Source organism: Mesocricetus auratus, unplaced genomic scaffold (assembly GCF_017639785.1).
Source record: "Mesocricetus auratus isolate SY011 unplaced genomic scaffold, BCM_Maur_2.0 Super-Scaffold_100014, whole genome shotgun sequence".
Classification (NCBI taxonomy): domain Eukaryota; kingdom Metazoa; phylum Chordata; class Mammalia; order Rodentia; family Cricetidae; genus Mesocricetus; species Mesocricetus auratus.
The window spans coordinates 14,783,624-14,808,587 of NW_024429197.1; the positions used below are offsets into that span (position 1 = coordinate 14,783,624).

General features: G+C 48.7%; 2 protein-coding genes across 4 annotated transcripts in view; one reads left to right on the plus strand and one right to left on the minus strand.

Moving 5' to 3' along the window:
• Positions 1-24,964, minus strand: part of Csmd2 (CUB and Sushi multiple domains 2) — a 558,343-nt gene that overhangs the window by 269,046 nt on the left and 264,333 nt on the right. For all 3 annotated transcript variants that reach the window (XM_040756596.1, XM_040756595.1, XM_040756597.1), the window contains exon 6: positions 5,809-5,921. In XM_040756596.1, coding sequence (XP_040612530.1) covers positions 5,809-5,921 — 113 coding nt within the window. The remainder of the gene's footprint in view (positions 1-5,808; positions 5,922-24,964) is intronic.
• Hmgb4 (high mobility group box 4) lies at positions 21,383-22,057 on the plus strand. Its single transcript, XM_013120153.2, has one exon. The coding sequence runs from the start codon at positions 21,516-21,518 to the stop codon at positions 22,041-22,043; it is 528 nt and encodes a 175-aa protein (XP_012975607.1). The 5' UTR covers positions 21,383-21,515; the 3' UTR covers positions 22,044-22,057.

Consider the following 24,964-nt stretch of genomic DNA (forward strand, 5'->3'; position numbering starts at 1 on the left):
CTCATCTGGTAGAAACCAGGACAGGTGTCATAGTACATGCCAACACCATATTTAAAGAACTTAAGGGTCAACCTAACTTGGGACATTCCCTAAAGAGAAGGCTCATGTTTACCACAATGTCTGCAAATGCAGATAGGGGAATTGGTGGCATCATTTCTGATGTCAACCCCAGAGGTTGGCAGGGTATCAGCACAGCAAAGGACAGAAAAATGTTGAATTATAAGTTAGAACATGAAAGCACAGAAGAAGACCAGACACCACCTCCCACTCCGCACACAGAACATCTAAATTCAGAGAAGCGAGCATCAGGATGCTGAGGTTTCCAGGGCCCAGGGGACTGGACTGTCTTGAAATTGATAATGACCATCAAAAGTGTGTGGTCATACTGTCAGAGATCTCTCGGATGAAATTTAACTTGATGCTCCAGCAATCAATTCTCTAAGGTCAGACATGTGCTACCCATGGCCCATAGGCCACACGTAGCAAAGAACAGCTATGAATGTGGGTTAAGAAAAATCATAAGCTTACTTAAGACATTATAAAAATTTTTTTTGTTGTGATTTTTTTTGTAACTTGATTACATGTCAAAAGGCTGGACATGCTTGCTAGGCTCTGATGACACAGAAATCACTAACAGAGCGATGACTGATGGTGTGGTGTTTGGAAAAGAGGGCATGGCCCTGATTCAAGAAGAACTTAGGGAAAGTGAGAGAGGCTTTTAGGACAGAAGACAGTGGCATGTTCTTATACATAAAAGGTGACAAGATTCAAACTGAGAAGTAGATGCGGAAATGCTTAGCAGTGAGATTTTGCTACTAATATCCCATGACAAAGGAAAACTAAGGACTAAGGGGACACCGGGCAAAATGTCAGTGCAGTAGCTGTGCTGAAGGCTGATGGTGACATGGAAGGAGTTGGAGAGAGAGAAGTAGACACGGGTAGACTGAAGGCCGTAGGATATGCTGATGGAAAAGCTACTATCAGGGTGTCCTGGCATCCTTGGAGTCACTGCTCCAGTTAATGAAGAACAAACAGCTGTGTAGAAATAATGCAGAGAGTAACCCCAGGCCCGGCACAAATCATTGCCAAGAAGGCAACCATTGGAAGGGTCACTGATAACTGAGAAAATTATGCAAAGCTTCTCTGAGCTGGCTGCACATGATGTTCACAGGTGTTTCCAATCTGGTAGAGAGTCTCATGGTAGTCCTGCTGAGGTTCTGAGGAATACATTATTGGATACTGTTGGTGTGACCTCTTGGTTAACCACTAAACAAACAGTGCATGGCTACTAGACTTTCTGAAGGGAAGGGGACTCCCAACCCTTGCATGGTATAGGGCACTGTGCATGCATGCTTGCGTGCATCCGTGCGTGAGTGTGTGTGTGTGTGTGTGTGTGTGTGTTACAGAAGCCAGATGTTGGTGTTGGGAGTTTTTCTCCACCTTATTTTTTGAGACAGTGTCTCTCACTGAATCTTGAGCCCATTGACTGGCTAGACTGGCTGGCCAATGCGCTCTGGGATCGATTTCCATTCCCTCCGCTTCCCTCAAGTGCTGGGGTTATAGCTGGGTGGCACTGCACCTGCCTATTACATGGGAATCCTAACTCAGGTCCTCAGACTTGACTGTTCCTAAAATAATGTCTTTGTAATTATGGATGGGCTGTGTGGCAGCCTTCACAAACGACTTCAGAGAATTCCATTGCAAAAGTGACCAGAGGGAATGTATTTAAGTGACTCTGTATCATCATTAGTTCCTAGTTCCAGTGGCCTGTCTGGGCTGTCATCTCCATCTGGAACATCTTTCTTTCATTAGCTATCTGACTACTTTTTACTGGCTGGGAGCCAGAACCTTAATCACCCTAAATACAGGTGGCAGCGTTCCTTGGTCTGGAGTTTAGGGTTGAATGAAAAGGATGGATCAGGCTAGGCATCTGCATTTGTCTTTCTCTCTCTGCTTCCTGACTGCTGATGCAGTGCAATCATGACATCACTGTGATCTGACTCCAACTGTGAGCCAGAATAAGTCCTTTCTTCCCTAAGTCGCCACTCTTGACTGTTTCCCTACAGCAACAAGAAACAACTAATACCGGATGCTCACAAACCTCAGGCTTCTGGGCTATAAGCGATGCGTTTTCAAGTGGATACAGACATTCTACTGATGACCCAGATCAATTGCAAGGCATCTAGACGGCAGAAGAGAGCACAGCTGACACTAAGGAATGTCTTCTGTCTCTGGAACCAGGGTTCACATGGAAAGACAGACAGTGGGAGGGTTTGGTGGAGGACAGGCTGGGGATTGCCTCCTGTCTCTGCCCCCATTGGAAGCTGAGGTTACAAGCCCTACCGGGATTTTACAAGGTGCTGGGGATTTGAACCCAGGTTCTCATGCTTGCATGGCAGTGCTCTTAACCACTGAGCCATCTCCCTAGCCTCATATTACTATTTTATTTCTCCTTTTCTTTTAACTGTCTAAAAGCATGGAACCCATCCTTAGTTCATGGGCCTTCCTAAAGCAGACACAGGCTGGACTGGGGCTGCCATCGAGGCACACACAAATGGCTGTGGTGCCTTCCACGTGGTGGCTGCAAACTGTGTGGACAGTCTCGACCCAGGGAGCTTTGTCCTCCTGTGTATCAGTCATCTGTCTGAGGACCACCTTGCTTTACTACCTCTTACTTATTCTTGGCTTTGCCTTATTTTTGTTTTCTGCCCCTTTTTAAGTTCCTCCAGCAAAACTACTCCCATTGTATCAGATCTGAGAGTTCTTAATCAGGCCCAACTGCCACTCTCATCTTTAAGTTCATCTCTCAGGAGTGGAGCGGGACCTCAGACACTCATCCTTCTGTGCCGTATGAAGCGATGTCTCACGGAGAACACCATGAATTGCAGCAGGATCACCCCTGCTCTGGTAGCCAGTTAGAGACGAGCCTGATAGGGCTCAGACCTTCTGACACTGAAATTGTGCCCTGGCCATGAACATAACCAAACACTTTGATAATTGTTATCAACTTGCAATTCTTGCTATACATATGGTGTGTGTGTGTGTGTGTGTGTGTGTGTGTGTGTATTTGCATGTATTTGTGCAAACGTGTGCTTGGGTGTGAAGGACAGACATGACAAATGTCTTCCTCACTCACTCTCGACCTTATTTTTTATTTACTGAGGTAGGTCTATCACTTAAACCCAATGCTTGCCAGTTTGGTCAACTAGCCTGCTTGCTCAGGGGAACTACTGTTTCTACCACTTGGGAAAACAAGTGGGAGGCCATATCCACTTGAAATTTATGTGAGCTCTGAGTTCCAATCTCACACTTGCATAGCAAGTACTTTACCCTGAGTCTTTCCAAGCCTCATCACCATCACCAAGCCCTCCACCATTATCAGCACCATCACCTCCATCATCACCATCACCACCACCTCCATCATCATCACCACCTCCATCACCACCATCACCTCCACCATCATTACCACCATCACCTCCATCACCACCATCACCTCCATCACCACCATCATCATCACCACCAACTCATCATCATTATCATCATCATCACTACCACCTCCATCATTATCAGCAGCAGCAGCAACACCTCCATTATCATCACCATCATTACCACCTCATCATAATTATTGTCATCACCATCATCACTACCACCCCCATCATCATCATCACCATCGTTACTACCTCATCATCATTATCATTATCATCACCACCACCTCCATCATCATCATCACCACCATCACCATTAGAAAAAGTGGGTTCTGAGGTCACTAAGCAACCCATATATGTACTAAGTCTCTCTGGGCTGGGGTGCAATAAATAAAATCTTGGGCCTGCAGTTTACTAGTGCTCCGTGTGCTTGTAAAAATGAAACTGCCAATACACCTATTTCATGCAAACATGTTAAGGATATAACAGAGCCACCTGGGACCAAGTACCTATGACCTTGGTAGCCCTGAGACACAGCAGTTCAAAAGTCCCATGTGGAAGGGTTAGGAGAGCAAAACTTTAAGAAGGACATGCCTGAAGAAGAGCTTCTTAGATTGTGAGTCATTCTCTACTTCAGACTTGTGAAATTAAGTTAGAGGCTGCAGGTAGCATTACAAAATGGAAAAGAAGTGATCAGAGTGCCTCACACCCAGGTCAAAAAACCTATAGGGCAGGAGCACTGTAGGTTGTGACTGGAAAAAATGCATACATATATATATATATATATATATATATATATGCATACGGACATATACAAATGTTTATGGTGAGGGTGTGATTCACAGATGAAAGTGTCAAAGTCACTGAACAGACAGGCATAAGGAGACAGCTAAGAACAAAGCCTGTGGTTTTATGGATAAACTCACAAAGGCTTGCAGGTGAATTCCAGTGTCACCATGCAGGAAGGTGCTGTGTGCTCTTGGGCTGGTGGCACAGCTTCTCTGCTGAAAGGAATAAGATCTGGAAGGCCACTGTGCAGTGGGGACAAGGTTATCTTGCATGGAGTGTAGCACACAGTAGCTATTTAACAGCCACACAGTAGTTGTGCAGCAAGCACACAGTAGGGATGTAATCAGATGACCCAGAGACTGCCGGGTGCATGGTCTTGAAACTCTGGCCTGCCACTGAGTCTTCACCTATCACATCAACGGACATAGGGGGCCTCAAGACCCTGAACTATCAGGCATACCCAGCACTTACTTAATCGGAGATTCAACTCTGCTTTTCTGTTTTGGAGAACATGGCATGAAGATGTAGGTGGCTGCCTCTCCTTCTCACTCGAGCCGGGTCTCAATGGTGGGATATACTGTCTCCGGGAAAGCCAGGCTCTGTGAGGCCACCAGGCCCAGTGGGCTTCTGCTTTATTATTTTTTTTATTTTTATATATTGCAAAAGTTTCCTTTAATGTAGGTAGAGGGAACGAGGCCACTCATGAAGCCCAGACATGACAATATGGTTCCCACAACTGCAGTTTTTACCCTAGGCCCCAGGGTACCTATCAGTTTTGAATACCGTCTCAAACTACAGGCAAGGTTTGGGGGCATGTCTGGTCCCCTGCCATACATGCCCTGAATACCTCACCCTCTTTCAGGTGTGGGGGTTTGACTCCCTTTCCGGATTAACCCACTCCTCTTTTAGAGGTGGCTCCTGGCGTCCAATTCCTTATTGGAGCACAAATGTCCTTACCTATGGTTTCCATACGCCTCTCCTGCTCTGAGTTCATGTCCAGATTGGAGGTGGGAAGTAAGCAGGGATTCTCCCTAAAGGGATTTTTGCCTGTGCTTGCAATAAGGCTGTGCTCTAGATGGAATGAAGAGGAGCGGAGGTGTGGGGAGCCTCCTGACTGTGGAGAGATCAGCTAACTGCTAAGAAGATGTGGAGGGCTGGCTTAGAAGAGTGGAGTTGTGGGGAGGGTGGCAGGCAAACTGGCTTCCCTCGCTGTGAAAGGAATGTGCAGTCAGTATCTACTTCACAGTGATGCTGAGGCGCAATGGGGGTACCTGCCAAGTTCTTCACACTGGGCCTGACTCTTAGCACTAATCGTGATGGTGACCCTGGCCTGAAGAGTGGCAGTCAGGCCTGAGGACTGTCGCACAGAGAACAGTGACACAGGACCTGGGAACTACACTCTAGTGGCTTAAAGCTACGAGGACAGGCACAAAGATGCAGGCATGGAGACCTCTGGGTCCACAAATGTAACTGACTCAAGACAACAGTGCCTGAAGTCACGTGCGGGTCCCGGAGTGAGGGACTGAAACCCCAAGGTTACCCCTGTGACTTCTGTCACTTCTCTCAGAGGAAGCCCTGGCTTGGCTGGGCTTACCTTGGTACTGAGCGCTGAAGCCACGCTGCCGGTGGTTGCCATCTGATGTGAAGTGTAGCCGCAGCCAGTTCTTGCTGCTGATGACAGGAGCTGGGAGGCTGGCTCCAGTAAACCTGGGTGGAAGGACACAGAGGGGTCAGGAGCAAAACTCAGGTGTCTACCCATCATCTGTAGCAGGAGGTGAATACCACCCACTCTAGCAGCCTAGGGCCTGTGCAGCGGGAGGCATTTCCAAGCAAATTATTATCTCCAATCCTGATTCCCCAAATCCCACCAGATGCCCAGGATCTGAGACACCTCCAGAAAGTTAGGTGCCAAGTTGAGCACCCTCTCTGAGCAGCCCATCGGCATTCTACTGCCTTTGCTACTGGGTCTTTGCTGTCTTCTGCCTGGGCTGTGTCCCCTGTTTCCCTTCCTCCCACACTATATTGTCACTTCACAGGACTCTAGGAAGTCCCTGAAATCCCTAGCCCCAGGAAATCGTTCCCAATCTTCCAGACTTGAAAGTCATAGCGGTCTGGGCTTAGATCCAGATCAAGGTGTCCCTACTGTGACCTTGTACCCAGCACCAGATCTTTTTAAGTGAGAAACCAAGCCCCCAAGTCTGTGCACTAAGCAAATGTCTGGGCACTAAGGTTATCCCAGGGCCTGGCACATTCCAGTCTGCCCACAGCAACTCCTTCCCTACACTATCATACCACAGAGGCCAACTCCAACTCTGTCATGTCTCCTGAAGATCAGCCCTCAGTGAGAAACAGAATAGGGAACAGGGAATAGCAGCTGGGTCTAGGGAGGACAAGCTACCTACACTGAGACCTCAAGAAGGTCACTTAAACCCTTGGAGACTCTGTGACCTGATCTATGGAGTATGGCTGCTGGTATACCCTTCCCAGGGTTGCAGGGATTCCACAAGAGGATACTCTGCAAAGAACCCAGTGTCCCCAACATCAGCAAACTCTTCAAACTCTTGGGAATGGCATTTGTTATTTATTCTCACATGGGTGCTCAGAGCCCAACATGACACTTGGTACAAGGCAGGCATGTCAGCTTATTCAAGTGATAGCAGGCAGTGGAGAAACCAATAAGTAGCCCTAGAGGTTGGTACAAGGGATAGGGGTGGCATGGTGGGTGGTAGGGAGACACTCATTACCACTCCCTGTCCTGGAGTCGAAGAAACAGGAAATACCCCTAACCATAGGGTTGCAGGGCAAAAGCCATTCTCTACCCAGATCTTCACATGGTTTGGGAAAAGTCCGACAGGAAGGAACAAGGAAGGAACACCAGAGCACTCTTTTTGTCCTCCTCCAAGGCCCCGCTGCGGATGCTCCTGTAGATCTAGTTGGAAACTCATTGCAAGAGTGATGCTTGCCCACGGGTGAGTCTCCCAGACAGAGGGGAAGGAGGAGAAGGCAAGAGAAGAGGGATCGGAGGGGCAGACACTAGAGGGGCGGCAGAGTGGCTTTCTATACATGTACATTAAACAAAAGATTTAACCGAGGAGCTGGATACCCTCTGAACTGGATTTTTACTATCATGAAAACGCTGACGCACACAAAACTCGAGGAATATAACCCATAGTGCTTGGGCAGGAACTATTATAGAAACCAATTACTGTATTTCACCAGATCCCATTTAAAATAGTTTATTACAGGGTGAGTCATTTAAGTTTTCTAAGGAGCCTCAATTGGTATCGTGGGCTCCCCCACCCTAGGCCAAATTCAATTCGAGCTCAATGACAGAGCTTGGAGGCTATTTACATACGGAAGTAGAACTAAGGAAAATTCACCTCAATAATTCAGAACCCACGGCTGCTTCTTTAAAAAAAAGGCAAGGAGGGGGTAGTCTAGCAGTCCAGAGTATAATTGGAAGTTGGGGCAGGGGACTCCTAGCTCAGGGGTGAAGTGGGAGTGATACTTGGCTTCCTATGTATAGATATGCTAGGGGTATCTGGTACCTTACAGTTGTCCCGTCTCCTCCCAGGCTGCAAGACGCCCCCTCTCTTCCTCTCTCCTCCTTCTCTTCTCTCCCCTCTCTCTTTCTCTTCTCTCCCCTCCCCCCTCTCTCTCTGTATGTGTGTGTGTGTGTGTGTGCACGCGCGCGCGCACTCAGCTCTGCCTGTTTTTCCAAGCATATGTGTTGAGCATTTGAGGTTGCCCTTGGTCCTATCACAGAACTGAGGGCTTCTGTGGCAGGATCCTCATCAAGCTGCTGTGGAGAGATGGTGCTGGAGTTGGCTCAAAGCTTTTTGCCAGAATTAACCACAGTGGCTCTCTCCTGGACTCTCAAGGCACACACACACACACACACACACACACACACACACACACACACACACACACACACACACACACGGAGACTGAGTCAGGAAAATTGCTGGGAGTTTGAGGCTAGCCTGTGTTGCACAGCAAGAGAACTTGGTTGCCAAAAACCAAAAAGCAAAACCAACAAACAATTCCTTTCCACACAGGTGAGTACAAAGACACTTGACACTGAGCCAGAAGAGTGAAGGTTTGCAGGACTCAGAGGAGGTAGAGGGAGAGAGTGTGGGCTGTGAGTGTAGGTCAGGAAGGTAGACCACCATCATGGAGAGCGAGTGTTAGACAGTATGGGTCACGAGTGAGCATCATGTCTGTGAATGTGGACCATAAGCGTGGAAGGCACAGTGCAGTCTCACTCACTGGACTCTGGGGAAGATGAATGTGCAGTGGAAGGAAGTAGACCCGTGGGAGCCAGAGCTGGGCTGAGAGCTGTCAACGGATCCTGCTTGTCTGAGCAGGCGCGAAGTGGTGTGGATCTAGGCTCTGTTAACTGTGTGGGAAGGCCACTTTTACCAGCCATCCAACGAGCTGAACATTCACGACTGGGAGTATGATTTTATGTAAATATCCCCTGAACAGTGTTCATTAAAAAGGAAACAAAGCAAAAGGAAACCCCAGTGACTTCTGTCCTCAGAGTAAGGTCCACACCTTGGACCCCCACAGCCTTCAGGGAAGTCCCCCTTCCTGCTTCTGCCTCTCCCTCTTGTTTCTTATACTCTGAACACATGGACTCCTTGGGGTGAACACCTGCCCAGGCCTGCTTCTGCCCAGGACCTTTGCACTCGACCAGTTCCCCCTGCCTGCCATGCTGGCTTTCCTTCCAGACCTCCACCTGGCTCGCTCACATCCTCAAGCTGCCAAGCAGGTGTCATGCTCTCAGAGGAACCTTCCTCTTCTTGATTTGTCCCCGCCTGGCTTTCAGATTGAGCATGCACACATCAAATGCGTGCACGCACACACACACACACACACACACACACACACTCACTCACTCACTGCACTCTGTTACTAGTCAAGCAGGAGAGCTTTGTAGGTTGGAATAACACTGTTATTGAGTGTTTCATCCACTGTTATACGAATGTCTCCATCTTCGTATTTGTGCTCTTTCTAGTCTTTCCCACTGGGCCGCCTGGCATCACAGAGAGGTAAAGAAATCCACTCGACCTCACACAGCACTTAATGGTAGAGGTGAGATTATAACCTAGACCATCTCATTTGGAGCCTGGGCTCTCAGCCAGCGAGGCACTGTCACATACAACCGTGAAACTGTCTAGGCAGAATTCCATCCTATGTCTGTCTTCCCAACTCTCCTTCTACCCTCCAGGATCCTCTTTAATGTTGTTCCCTCTTAGAATCATAATTAAAGGAGAGGAACACAAAAGGAGAGGCCCCCCTTCAAACCTTTCTGTCCACATTAACTTCTCTCTGGGGGGCCTGGGGAATTCCAAACTTGCCCAGTAAATCGCTACTGCGGTACTACATAAAATGTATTTAAGCAATTACACTCGAGGTTTTTTTTCTTTTCGGTAAATTGACTTCTGTTAAATGGGGCTTCATTAATGGAATCTGGCTTGGGGAGAATTAAAAAAAATCACTCCCTTTAATGCCCACAGTTGATTAGGGGGAGAGTGGCTTGGAGCGCCTCTGCAGAGTGTGCTCAGCCTTGCTCCCGGCAGCAGGAAGGTGGTTTGTGAGAGCGTTTCTTCATGGAAGCTTCTCGTGCAGTCAGGGTACCGGGGTGCTGAGATGCCCCATCCAAATGGCAACAGTGAGTCCCCTGGCACTGCTGCCTGCAGCGGAGACACAGGAGGCTGGCTTAAATACCAGCGTCCCTGAAAACTGCCAGTCTAGGGGACGCGCATGCACCCTGTCACCAGGCATCCAGCGGGGCAAGGGCACTGTGTGTCATGAGGAGTTGGACTTCCTGGATTGGGCAGTCCCTGTCTCTGTGAGGTGCCCCCTCCACAGTCGCTGCATCTGGCACAAGCATCCATGGCCCCTCACACGGGCAGTGGTTCTGAACCAGAGTAACCCTGTGGGATTGCGGGGCTCCAGACCTTTCTGTGCCTTAGTCTCCAGTGTGAGCCATCCCTCATCTTCACGACACACCTGGGAAAGGGCCAGATAGGGGAGGGAGGCACAGTCCTGTCCTGCTTCTTCCCCACCACCTGTGAGGGGGATGGAGGGGACACTTGACACAAGCAAGCTAATCTTTCTGGGAAAGTCTTAGTGGAGGGGCAGACCCACCAGTTCCAGAGTTGAGTCCAAGCCCTTATATGACACCACCCCTTGCCCCTGTGATATCCACTCCAAGCTCTTGCCTCTGCACATGATGCTACCCCTACTCAGAGTGTCTTCAGGCTGCCCCACCTGGTCACTGGTCCTATAAGCCTGGTTCAACTGTTGTCTGCTCAGCGTGTCCCCTCTGCAACATGGTTACCTGTCACTGTCCTAGGCCTATTGAGCTGTAATCATCTTTGGACCTGAGGATCTCTGCAGCTGGAAGTCAGGGTCCAAGGGAGGTAGGGTGGGAGCTTTGCACTGTGGGACAAATCAGTAACAGAGAATGTGGCTCCTGGTCTATTTCTGTAGATACAGTTTCATCCTCTGCTGAGACGCAGCCACGCCCATCCACTCATTTGCATACTGGCCCCTGCTGCTATGCCTACTGTGCTGTGTCATGCCACAGAAAATGCCTTGCATTAGGGAAGGGTTAGAGTACTTGTCTAGCATGTGTGAGAATCCCCGGGTTCAATACCCCAGACCCCATAAACTGGTTACAGTGGCACAAAGCTACTGGAAGGTGGTCAGGTTGGGGGTTGGGGTGAAGGAGACAAGGATCAGGAGTTCAAGGTCATCCTTGGCTACATGGTGAAAAAGCTTTGCTTTGTCATATACTCTCTGATGATCCTTTACTAAATTTGCTCATTCCCAGGACACAGCCTCATGAATGGCATCACTAGTAAACTAAAGTTGAATTTCTAAGGAGGGACTCTTACAAGGACAAGTATGTGCCTTAGACATTTCATTACCATGTGTATGACTTAAACATCCATGTAATTGCCAGTTAGTTTTGCCTTGAACTAAGGCCTTTCTCTGACCATAAGCTTTGTATTTCATATAAATCACAACCATGACGTCATTTACCAAGGCACTCAGGCAACAAATATTTACTAACTGGCACTATGCAACAAAGGACCTAACTTTGGGGTGGTTGTGCCCTTCAAATTCTTTCCAGAGACTCCCCTTCAGACGTTCACAAGTATTCGATGGAGTTTCCATCTCGGCGACTGTATTTCCTTCTGCACTCGTATCTCATCCTTTTATGTGATGTTTAATTTAAACCACATAGTTACAATAACAAATATGACTTGCATTGGGAGAGTTGGCAAGGGACCCAACCGATTCTCAGAAAGTGCAAGGCTCAGCTGGAGGAAGCTGGAGACCAGGGGTGGGAGGGCGGGGTGGGAGAGGGCTGGCAGACGGCCACAGGCAGCAAAGCAGTCAAGAAACCCTTGTCAGGGCAGAGGGAACATTGGTACATGTGTAGGGAGAGGTGGGGGTGTTCGTGTGTGTGTGTGTGTGTGTGTGTGTGTGTGTGTGTGTGTGTGTGTGTGTGTGTAGAGTGAATATGTGTAGGGTATTATTCCTTGGGAGCTATCCACCTTGTCTTTTGAAATTTTTTTTCTCTCATTGACCTGGAACTCTGTAGCCAGTAAACCCTAGACGTCCTCTTCTCTCTGCCTCTCTGGCTTTTAGGTCACCAGTATATATCATCATGCCTGACTTTCTCACGTGGGTTCTGAGTATTTTATTCAGAGCCTCATGTTTGGGTAGCAAGCACTTTACAAACCAAACTTTCCTGCCCCAGGACACTTGCACCTGCCCCAGGACACTCACATTGTTTGCATATGGATGGATAAATGGTGAACAAAGGGCAATTGCTTACTCCCACTGGCTGGGGCTCTTTCCTAATTCCTCTACAGTCACAAGTGGGAAAATGATTAATTTAGATTAGATTCCGGAAGTCCTTTGGAGTCTTCCAGGCCTGATGCCCACCTTGCATGAACCCCTGTGCTGGCTAGTTTTATATCAACTTGATACAGCTAGAGTCATTCTGGAGCCAGAAACTTCTGCCAGATCGGCCTGTGGACACACCTGTGATGCATTTTTCGTGATTGATGGTTGATATGGGAGGGCCTAAGTCACCATGTGAGGTACCCCCTAGTCTGGTGATTGTGAGAGCTATAAGAAAGCAGGCTGAGGAAAGCCAGTAAGAAGCACTCCTCCATGGCCTCTGCATCAGCTCCTGCCTCTGGAATCCTGCTTTGAATTCCTTCCCCAACTTCCCTGACAACAGGCTTCAAGCTGTAAGATGAAATAAACTCTTTCTCCAACTTGTTGGTGGTCATGGTATTTACCATGAAAATAAAAGCCCTAAGATGATCACCCCTGGCTTGGAATGTTTACAGCCATGAAAAATTCTTTTTCTAATTCTCCCTGACCAGCTCCCTCTACACATCCTTATCCCAGCAGCCCCTTCTCCTTCAGGGAGACGAGCATCAGGAACAGGAAACCCACCCATGAACATCTGGCCTGGCTTGCTGCTCCTGTGTCCCCAGGACTCACTGCACTATGCCCTGGGCCTGTTTCTCTCCAGACTGAGAGCATCCTGAAGAAAGCCACTGTAGCTTTCTTGCATGCCCATCACTTCCCGGTACATGATGGAGTGCCTACCAGAAGGGGAGGAGTCACCGAATACCGCTCCGTGGAAGAAGGAAGCATGAACTGAGTGTATGGATGATGGGTTCCCTGCTGGTGAAAGCAGAGGGCATGTGCAGGGTGGGGAGCAGCTGACCCGTCAGACAGGATGGAGGGCTGTCAAGTGCCATGCTGTGTACATGGTTGTAAGAGCACTGTCCATTTGTGCCAGGAAGACATGGGTCACCACATTGGGCTTGGTCGGGCTTCCCCTCCCCCACTTGCTGAGCAGCTGCTGGAACCTTCCCATGAGATGCCCCAGATGCAGACACTCCCAGCCTAGTGGCAGCAGAGTCTTTGTCACTACGAGCAAATGTTTCTGTTTCTTTACAAGTGGCTCCATAAACCTCACAAATGAGCAGAGCTCTGCAGTCTGGTTGATTGTTAGCTCCAGGGAGCCCCCAGCAGCACCAAGCAAATGTTTTTCCTTCAGATTGGTGACTCCCTGGAGGTTGTGTCTGAGCCTGGAGCATGGAAGAACAAGACCCCGGGCTGGGTCTGTGGCTGGGGAAGAGATCTTTGCTGTTGATACTTGGGTCTTGCCTTTTGGGTGTCAGGCAACACCGTACGTAGGCTTCATAGGGGCTGGAAGTAGTTGGGGTCTTCTGTCCCAGGCTCAGATCTGAAGGGCTGGATGCTTCCAGCCTGACAAATATGAAATAATTAAACTGAGCAGTTGCTGGAGATGCTGCACCAGCAGCCTAGGGAATGGGTCCTCAAATTTCTTAGGGTCAATGCCTAGCCCTGTCCCTTATGTCTCCAATCTAAGCCACATGGGTCCATTCTTTGCTATGCTAAGCACTGAAATCCTTCAAAGAGCTGTCTGTGTCCCTCAACCCGCAGCTTTGTAAAAAGATGGCCAGATACATGCATCCCATGACAATTAGCAACAACCAACTGGATGAGGTGGCCATGTGGCCTACAATGGGGCAAGAAGGCAGATAGGTTCCTGGAGCCCTGGTTTGAGGTTGCTTGGTAAAGAGAAGGAGTGGGTGATCAGTTAGATGAAGAGGAGGAGCCCCTCCACTCCAGCCTATTTCTTTGGGTGATGGATTCAGTATGGAAAGTGTCCCGGAGTCTCTTCTACTCCTGGAGCTGCTGTCCTTCCCTGCCCCATACACACTTAAGATGTCCTAGGCTATGTCCATTAGTCCTCTTCTGGCCCTGTTCCAGGTTGCCTGGGATAGCCTCTCAAAGCAGACTATACCCTTACTGACCTCTGGGCCCTCGGGAGGCTGTGCTCTGTTCCCATCCAGATCTCTACCATAGCAGGCTAAACCTGAGATCCAGGGTGGTAGTCTTGATGCCCTGGAACATTGAAGTCTCTCATACCTGGCATGACTCAAGGCTAGGGAGCAGGCTTTCGGAGCTTAGTGACCATGAAAGCCTCACAGAGCACCAACCCTCCTCCCTGCCTGGCCCAGGGATCTATCTGCCTTGGTGCTGTAGGAACACAGTAAACTGGAGAGGATTCATCCTCAGAAAAAGCCACCTTGAGAAATTCCCTGCATGGCACAAGGCTGATTCAGCTCCAGTCAAGGAGCCATAAACAGGAACATCCAAGGAACATCCAAACTGTGCTGACCCCAGTCAAAGTGATCCCATCCGGGTGGTCAGGCAATGACTAATTTTGGTAAATAGCATCCTCTTGCCTTGTGGGCAACTGTTAGTAACAATTTTGAAATTTCCTCTAGACCTTCATCAATGTATCCATAGGTCACCTACTCTTACCCAATCCTTTACAGCCAAGGCATGTACCACCCTGCTTTTGTTTTTCCCTTTTAAAAACCTCTTACAATTGAGGACAGGCACCCTTTTCCTGAAGATGCTGTTCCAGTTTGCTGGACAGGGTCCCTGCTGAGGCTTGTGAGTTTGCGTCAGTGAGTCAGCTCTTTGGTGGTCTTTTTGAGGTCTCACGAACTTGGCATAATAGTGCTAGCACCACCGGCTGATCCTGCACAGATGCAACTGAAGAAGTTTCAGGGTGGGTCCAGCTGGTCCTGGGTTTGAATCCAGCCTCTGCTCTTCACTCTGTAGACATGTGCCATCACTTCTAGAAGGTTCTGTTTCCCCACCAATGCCATGGGGTGCCTCCACACAGCTGGGCTCCCATGGAAGCACACTGGGGACTGTGCTGATGAAGTAGGGACCTCACAAGAGGAACACAGGTGGTGCCTGAGCAATGTACAAAGAATGGTACCTTCCGAGGACATAGGATTGATTAACCAGACACTCACCTCACAAACTTCCAAGGTCAATGAGAAGCCTAACATCTGCTCTGGGAACTAAACAGAGCTGGGGTGAGAAGGAAGAGACCTCAGCATCCCCTCACCACATCAGTTTCCACCTTCTCAGCCTTGCCCATCTTCCTACTGCACTGGAAGATGTGACTGGGAGAAAGATGAGCTTATCACATCCAGGGAAGCTGGGCGTGCCTGCCTCATGGTGGCTTCTGGCACACTTCTCTTGGAATACTCCCACAGAGGAATGTTTGTAGATGGCTTCCAAGGGCCTCGGCCACTCCGCTGCCACTCTGAGTGTCATTCCCTCACCCGCCAAAACATGGCTCTGAAGCACAGCTGGGTGATTGTGTTTCCTGGGCAGAGTTGGGGCTTTAGATCCTTTGTGTACACTAAGGCCAGCAAGGGGTCCTGGAGTGTCACAGAGCTGGATTCTGTTCTCACCACTATGCTGGTCATGTGACCTTGCGGCAGTGGCTTACTCTCTGTATCCACAGTCACATACTATGACAGGGATTAGGATGTTGCTTCATGATGACAGCTAGGCAGAACTATCTGTCAAGAAGCCTCAACGTGTAGCAATGACTTCTGGCTAAGACCACATCTTGGTGCAGCCAGGGAACCTCCAGGGGTAGGGGACTATCAGAGTGGAAGCAAAGTGAGGTGGAGACTTCACACAGAGGTCCTTTAAGAAGCCTGTCTGGTGGTTTGGACTCGCATCTTTTACATTCCTAACTGGCTCACTCAGGGTGGGCAAGGTGCCTACACTGGGCCTCAGTTTCCCCATCTATTTAGTAACAATAATGACTATACCTCCTTCACAGAACTGTTGAGAGGTAAGGCGAGATGCTGCAAACAGGAATTCTCAACACTGTGCTCATGCATAACAAGCTCCAGGCACAAACATGGCTGCTAAGAGGGCCATGGTGTGTGAGGCATACATTATTTCTGCAGACAGCCAGAGCTGGGCTATCAACATGGTAAGACTGCAACAGATGGAGGAGAGGGAGAGGAAGGGAACCAAAACCAGGGGAGAAGCGAGTTCCTGTCTCCCCTTATCGCATCACACCTGTCCATGACATGGATTCCACCCCGTCACACCTGTGTCCATGACATGTATCCCATCCCGTCACACCTGTGTCCATGACATGTATTCCACCCCGTCACACCTGTCCATGACATGTATTCCATCCCGTCACACCTGTGTCCATGACATGTATCCCATCCCCTCACACCTGTCCATGACATGTATTCAACCCTGTCACACCTGTGTCCATGACATGTATTCCACCCCGTCACACCTGTGCCCATGACATGTATTCCATCCCCTCACACCTGTCCATGACATGTATCCCATCCCCTCACACCTGTCCATGACATGTATTCCATCCCGTCATACCTGTGTCCATGACATGTATCCCATTCCATCAGACCTGTGTCTGTGCTATGTATTCCATCCTGTCACACCTGTGCCTGTGCTATGCATCACATTCCATCATACCTCTGTGTGTTCTATGTACTAGTGGCTTTCTGTGGAAGAAATTCAGATCAGTCTGGAACAGAGAAGCAACCAGTAGCTGTTGTAACCAAACCACAGAAGAGCAAGGCTGCAGCTTGCTCGGAGATGTCCAGTGTTAGGAGCTCAAATGCCACCAGCCTAGCTCGTAGGGCTGTCTGCCAGTCAACGTCAAATGGCAGCTGCTTGAGGATGAACCACTCAGCAGCTCCTTGATTCACCCTCACGTCTTCATCACCAGAAAGAACACAGACATCTTTTCTAATGGTAAACAAAAAGGACCTACAGCGGGTCTCAGGTCACTTGCCTAGGCCATGGGCCCATTGCTTAGGACAAGGGCATAGGTTCCAGAAGAGCCCTAAGATTGGTGTGAGAACAGTTCTAAAAAAAATGTAATATATTGCAGGAATGTGAGGTGGCCACCATGGTTGGAAGGTCAGGAAATTGGATACAATAGGGACAGTGTCTAACCCAGTGGTTTGAATGGCTTTGCCAGGGCCTGTGAGGGATTCTCCCACCCCACCCCGCACCCACACATGGTCTAGTTCTAGATCTGCCTTTCCAGAGGTGACCAGGCTGGTCTGACCCTCACTATCATGTTCTCACTCTTGTACCTGATCTTTTTCTGTTTCCTGTCTACCTACTCACCAGACCGTGGTGCTGCATGCTCTTCCCCCATTCTCTAAGTTTGGTGTCATACTTAAAGAGCATGCATTAAACCTCAGAAATCGGCATTGCTACAATACCGGCTACTGGAAGGCTTAATCCAGATGTTCCCAGCCATCTCCTAATGCCTCCTTTACTGCTTCCAACATCCAACCCTGAACCTTTCCTCCTATTGAGTTGCCACATTACTTAAGCCTTATCCAAGATGTATTAGATTTCTTCTTTCCCCAAGACCTTGATGCTTAAAGAACACCAACCATATGTTTGGATCCTGTATGTGGCTCTTTTCTTGGGACTGGACCTAGGATATGAGTGCAGAGCGAGGCCACCACTGAGGTCAATGCTCTTATTGTGGCATCATAGAAAGGAGTTGTGTGCTGTCAGTGAGACACATTACTGCTGCTGACCCCCTGGACATTTCAGCTGAAGTGATGCCTACCAGGTTCCTCTGCTATAGAAACACACTGTTGTCCTTTTCCTGACCCTGGGTCCAGCCTATACCATAGTGGAGAGCACAGTGTCTACTGCTTTTTCTCCTTTCATTTCAGTCTGTAAATCCTGGCTTTGGCAGCATCCTATACTGCTTTGTCTTGTGTGTCTGTGTTTATGTGTGTGGGTGCGTGCGTTGACGCGCGTGCTTGCACAAGCACATGGAGGACAGAGGTCAACCTCCTCTGGTGCGGTTCCTGCTGCTCTCTGCCTTGTCTCTTTGACACAGGGTCTCCCTCACTGGCCTGGGGGTCACTGACTCAGGTAAGTTAGTGACCACCAGGGAACCTCTTGTCTCTGCCTCCCAGTGCTAGTTTTTGTTTTGTTTCCCTTTGTAATGTGGGTTCTGGAAACCAAACTGAGGTCCTCGAGCTTTCATGGCAAACAGCTTACCAACTGAGACATCTCTCCAGTTCTGTCACTGCGTTCTTAAAGACTTGATCGAAGACCCCTGTTGACAAGCAAAGCTAGCTTTGGAATTCCTGTCTGTCTGTCCCTGGAATCCATACTCTTCTCACCTCTTATTCCCAGCACCAAGGAAAGGGGCCCTCAAGAACCCCAAGTAACTCAAATTAAGACTATCTACAAAAGTGAGGGGCAGCATTCAGGAAGGTCCTTGGATGTAGGAAGTGACAGAGGACTCAGAGTCAGTGACAACAGAACTGTGACCAGCTGTGTTAGAGAGGACATGTGCCATGGGAAAAGACCTCTAGTCCAGGGAGGTGACAGCTCCAGGTGACCTCAAGGGGGTGGAGCCAGGAGATAGGTGCCTCAAACTCACTTCTTCCATTCCTGCTCTTTTGGAGTCCTTCACTAGCTAGTCACATGAAATGGTCCTTGGGGTGGCCCAGGTTGATCATCTTCCTTGTAGAGTAGCCAGGGAAGGGCAAGCAGTAGGCCTTCCCCAGCACACAGCATTGACATCAGAAGCAGGTCACCCAAGTCAGCTTCCCTGGCCAAAACATTCCCCGTCATCCTTCCAAGACTATCATGTGGCCTGCACAACAACAGATTCCCATGGCTTTTTTATTTTTAATTTTAAATTTAAATTTAAATCAGAAACAAGGTTGCTTCATATGTCAATCCCAGGTCCCTCTCCCTCTCCTTCCCCTCCTCCCACACCCTCCCTCCACTCCCCCATACTCCCTCGTTTCCCCAGGGAGGCTGAGGCCCTCCATGGGGGTATCCATAGTCTGTCATTTCATCCAGGGCAGGACTTAGACCCTCCCCCAAGAGCCCAGGGTGAGAGTGCATCTCTCATTGTTGGATGGGCACCCAAAGTCCATTTGTATGCCAGGGATAAATACTACCCAAAGCCTCATAGATTGCCTAGGCCTCCTCACTGACACCCATATTCAGGGTGTCTTGATCAGTTTCATACTGAATTCCCAGCCATCAGTCTGGGATTCAAGAGCTATGCCTTGTTCAGGTCAGCTGTTTCTGGGGGTTAAACCAGCTCAGTCTTACCCCCTTTGCTTATCAATCCTCCCTCTTTGTCACTGGGTTCCTTGAGTTCAGCTCAGTGTTTAGCTGTGGGAGTTTGCCTCTGCTTCCATCAGTTGTTGGATGGAGGTTCTGTTTCCCAGACTCTCTGGCCATGGGATTGTAGGCTGGCACTCCCCAGATCTATGTCTAAAAGCTATGTATGAGAGAGTATCCCATGGCTCTCATATCTTTTTTTTCCTTTTCCTCCTGTGTCTGCTAATATACAGATGTTTATCATGGCTATGATGGAAGGCAGCTGCATGCATGTGCGTGTATGCGTGCGTGCGTGCGTGCGTGCGTGCGTGCGTGCGTGTGTGTGTGTGTGTGTGTGTGTGTGTGTGTGTGTGTGTATGCCTGGGCAGCCTGGTTAGTATGTGTAGATTGAAGCTCTTTCTCACATCTCAGTTTTGTTCTTAGGCAGGAGTGTGTTACACTCATCTCTGAAGATCAGTCCAACTCCAGCACACAGGTAAATCAAGCTCTTTCCCTTAAAATAAAATTAAAATTGATCTACACTGATAAATATCCCAGAGTAATATGTTCTCATGGGCCAGTCATGCATATAGAGAAATGGAGAGGGAGAGAGAGAGAGTGCAAGGGTAGGAGAGAGGAAGAGAGGAGAGAGAAAAGAGAGAGAAGAGATGGGGAAGGGAGAAGAGAAGAGAAATGAAGAGGAAAGAGGAGAGGAATGGGAAGAGAAAAGACGAGAGGAAAGGAGAGAAGAGGAGAGGAGAGGAGAGGAGAAGAGAAGAGAAGAGAAGAGAAAAAAGAGTAGAGGGCCTTCTACTGGCATGGTACCTAACAGGTCACCTGGAGCAAAGCACCCTGCTAGTGTAAACATATTTAAGGAGAAATCACAGGCTCACAGGCAAGGAGTGGTGGGATAGATCACTTTCCTCACTAGAAGCCAACCTTTGAAGCCAGTCTCAGAGGTCTGATAATACTTTCCTGGCAGGACTCTGCTGCTGAGACCATCAGTGTACTTCGGAACCTCTCCCCACTGAACCCCAGGACACAGCTTGTATGGGCTGAGACAAACAAAAAAACAAAACAAAACACAAAAACCAAAACCAAACAAAAACAACCTCACACCTAGTCCTCCCCCAAAAGTTTCCAGCATGGTGGCTCCAATCAGTCAACACTCAAGAGCCACAGCTCCCACCTGTTGGTGGCTGCTTAACTTTGGTCTTTTTTATGCCAATGAGAAAATGTTTTCTTGTCCCATGCTTGTGACACTACTGTCATCCACTGGCTTTTTAGTAAATCCATTTACACACAGACAAGTCTATTGGCCTTTACTGCATTCTCCTCAGTTGGATGGCTAGTGGAGTATTAACTACTTTTGCCCAAAAGGAGGCAATTTGCTCGGCTGTTACTTTTGTTTTGTGCACTAACCCTAAGAAATGGGAACTCTTTTGAGGACGGTGAGGGCCTCACAAAGAGCTAAGAATTCATATTTTCAAGCACTCCAATGTAATTAAGAAACTCCCTGGTTCTCCTCCCTCCTTCCCTTCAAATATCTTCAGAGAAACGAAGGATTCTGACTCCGAGCCCAAGAGCTTGGGTTTTAAATTAGACAACTTTGTCCTGACAGGAACCGAGTCCCAGCTGTCATCGTTGATTATTTTTAGAGTCACTACTAAACCCTTTGTGCAGCAGGCATTGCCACTGCTCAAGGCAAACAGAAAGCCTTCACATATTATCCTGACAGCTCCAGAACCATCCTCCCTCCTTGTGTTCATTATTTCTATCCCACGTGGAGGATGAGGAGGCGGCATCCTGATATCTCACATGGAGAGAGGCAGCCCTTGTTATGACCCACTGTGGGATAGAGACAGAAAGCCCCTAGAGGCTGAGCAAAGCCCACAGCCTCCAGGAAGCCAAGGGGTAAGATTCCCAGGGCCAGTAGCTGCTCTAATATGGTTCAGATAAACCCTCATATTTCTTTAGAAGTAAATAAAATTCCTGTAGTAACCAACCACTAAGAGGGCCTACATGCAAATGACGGAGCTTGGTTGGCATTGGCCAGCTGGGGGATGACATCACAGTTTCCCTTCTTTGACTCAACAAAGCCACCAGCACTGAAAAGGCCGAGCCCTGGCTGAGGCTCACACACAGAGAAAATTTCACCGCAAGCAGAGCACCTTCTAGATTGCTCCTGGGGCGTGGAGACAGAAGTCTCTGCTATCCGAATTAGTGGGATCCAGAGAAGGAAATCATGGTTATATAAACATGGGAAAAGAAGCCCAGCTAAGGCCCAAGGTGAATGTCTCTTCTTACATCCACTTTATGCTGAATTACAGGAACAAATTCAAGGAGCAACAGCCAAACACCTACCTCGGCTTTAAAGAGTTTTCTAGAAAGTGTTCAGAAAAATGGAGATCCATCCCAAAGCACGAAAAGGCGAAGTATGAAGCCCTGGCCAAGCTTGACAAAGCCCGATACCAGGAAGAAATGATGAATTACATGGGCAAGAGAAGGAAGAGGAGAAAGCGGGACCCACAGGCGCCTCGGCAGCCCCCATCATCCTTCCTGCTCTTCTCTCTGGATCACTATGCCCAACTGAAGCAAGACAACCCCGACTGGTCAGTAGTGCAGGTGGCCAAGGCCACAGGGAAGATGTGGTCCACAACATCAAATGTGGACAAGCAGCCGTACGAACAGAAGGCTGCGCTTCTGCGAGCCAAGTACTTCGAGGAGATGGAGGCCTACCGCAATCAACTCCAGGGCCGGAAGAGGAACTTCCAGTTGAAAAAATAAAATGTTGAACTGCCTTTCTGGCCCTGATGTCCTGTGTGGTTAGTGTCCTTTGATGTTTTGGGGTCCAGCTGGTGGTTCTGGGGAGGTTGCAGGGTCCAACTCAGGTGAGGTGGAGCGTGTGAGAAAATGGAAGTCAGAACAGCCTCACCCCCCTCGTACTAGAGGTGTCCTGGCTAGGACAGCCCTGGCCTCCAGGTACTTGGTGTCCTGACTAGGACAGCCCCAGCCCCCAGGTACTTGTAGAACAGTCCCAGCCTCCAGGTACTTGTGGTGTCCTGACTAGGACACCCTTGAAATGAGGCCGGGGTTGAATTTATTGGCTAGCCAGCACCAATTCCTCCACCTTTAGGTCACACAGCTCCTTTTGTGACCAAAGTATGGTGACTTATCAAAAATTCCAGCTGCTGCCATTTGTCCAGGGCCAAACGGTCTGAGGGGATTGTTCTGTCGAGGCAACCACTTTGATTAAACTCTAGGTTTATAATCAGGTCCATGTGATTGGGGCTTTGGGAAGTCCCTGCCCCGTGTGAGAACCTAATGACATTGAAGGTTATAGCATAAAACACAGCATGGGGAGTCTCACATTAGTGAGATCCCAGCCCATCCGGCCCCCATGGCTTACAGCTGGTATTCCAGTTTGGCTCTGCTTCCCTTCCACCCTCTCAGGAGACACCCTCATTTTCTGCTTCGTTGAAAATACAGAGATCATCAGAATTAAGTGCTCTGCTTTCTCTTGAAATGCAACTTGAACTCATCCCTCCTGCCTCTTGGTTCCTAGGGAGCCACAGTCGCCGCCTCTGAAGGCTACAGCACCTGCCTTATGAGTTAGTTTTGCGACTAAATAAAGTGACACAGTCCCAAATACCTAATAGGTGGCATTACTTAACCAACGGTACTCTACCTTGCTAGGCAATTCTCCTAGCAAATGTCCTTGCTGTGGGATGAAGTGAGCAGGCCAAGGGACTGTGAGAACTGAGGGGATGTCAACTAACCTGAAAAGCAGAGACACACACAAGGGGCTGGAGGCTGTGGTAATCACACCAGCAGGCCATGGATTTCCACAGTTGAGTCATCACATGACAACTCAACCATGACTTGAAAACTTGGTTGTGATGCCTCAGACAATGGATGCAAGTCTAAAGGTGAAGATATTTATCACTTAATCTCCTCCTATCTTATCCCCTTCATCGAGTTCATCTCCACAGTCAGCAAATGATTAAAGTCTATAAAGGTGGTGGATTAAGCTCAATGGATGCCAGCAACATACTTTTCTAGAAGGCACTGTTGGCAGCCTTGTTTCTCTGCCTCTCTGCTGCCTGTATACTGTCTCCAGTGCTCTGTTGCCAACCCTTGGAATGTAGATTCAAACATTTTCCCCTTGGTCCTGTACTTAGACTATCCTACTTCTTAGTGGCAGGGTCAGATAGCTGGTTAACAATTGCATAGCATATCACACTTTGCCATGGGACCTTTTACCATCCCTTTCTGGTTTCCTGTGTAGTTATGAGAGTGTGGGTGGTCAAGTCAGAGTTTTGACAACAGGATGCAGGGTCTGTAAGGAAAAAGAACCACATTAACTGGGAGGAGATGACTCCATTGGCTTCTAGTGACCATAATGCAAACAGTGGTAGAACAAGAAGAGGAGAGGGAAGCCTGCATCTAACATGATGGATGAGAGGGCGGGAAATTCAGGGAGGCCCTTGGGAAGACACAGACTGAGCCTCTGGTCCCATCACCACCGTCACGAGCAAATTCTTCTCTGGTACCACTCTCTGTATTAATGTAGTTACTAATCTATAATACATATTTTAGAAACTTTTCTGCATCATATCAGTAACTTCTGGCACTAGGGACATAGCAAGGGAGGAAGAGACAGAAAAGCCAGGCAACACACTAGAGCCAGGTGATGGATGGACAATGACAGGTTGGGTAGAACACACTCAGTGAGCATGCATGCATGCTTGTGTGTGTGCATGTGTGGGAGTGTGTCTGTGTAGAGATCAGACAGCAACTCTTCCATCCAGGGATCAAACAAGTTGCCAGGGCTCCACTGCAAGTGCTTTTACCTGTGGAACCATCTAACCATTACAGCATCTACATTTAAAGCCCCTTTGAGGATACAAAGTACCAAGGGGAAGAGTTCTTTCGAGGCGCAGGGCAGCTAGGGCTAAAGATCCTGAGGCAGGAAGCAGATGTGGCATGTGAGAGGGACCTGAGTTTTGCCAGTGTGCCTTGTGTGAGAGGAAGTTTGAAAGGTGCTAGGCTTGGCAAGTTCATAGGAGGTATGATTGCAGCGGGGTCCATAGAGGGCTTTCAGAGCAGGTGAGAGGAGTCATGTGCCTCCATTTATGGTGTCTGTTATCGATCATTCTAGAATCTTCAGAGACTATCAAGTGCCAATCTCCCATGATGAGTGCAGCAAGAGGAGGCAAAGCTGGAAGATATGAGGTTAATAAACTCATGTTCCCCTCCAAGAGCAGAGATAATGAGGGGCCTCCATTGGGAATTGCTTGGAGTGGCCATAGCTAAAAACCCAGTGTGACAACTGTGGATTTTCTCTCTCTGTGATTTGTTCTCCCCGGGATGGCGGCTGGTAGGCATGAGTACCAGAGTGTTCCAGAGAAATGTTGTGTCCACAGCCTCACCTGTCCACGGGGGCAAGCTGTCCTGCACCGGTCCTATACCTGGTCCTCCCCACTCCCAGAAGTGTGCTCAGGTCTGTCTTCTGACCAGTCCTCAGTAATGAAGTGGACCCTCCTTTTGCCTTTCCTCCATCTGCCAATTGATTCTGTGCTGGAGAGGTAAATGATATTTCATTTATTGGGTTTCCCTCAAATCCCAACAGAGAAGTAGATCAAGGATGCAGGACGATCGATGTGAGATGTCACTCAACCACACTGGCATCTTTTTGTTGGCTGCAC

What these genes read in the sequence shown, in the direction of transcription:
- Hmgb4 (XM_013120153.2), top strand. Translation starts at nt 21,516, where the DNA reads ATGGGAAAAGAAGCCCAGCTAAGGCCCAAGGTGAATGTCTCTTCTTAC.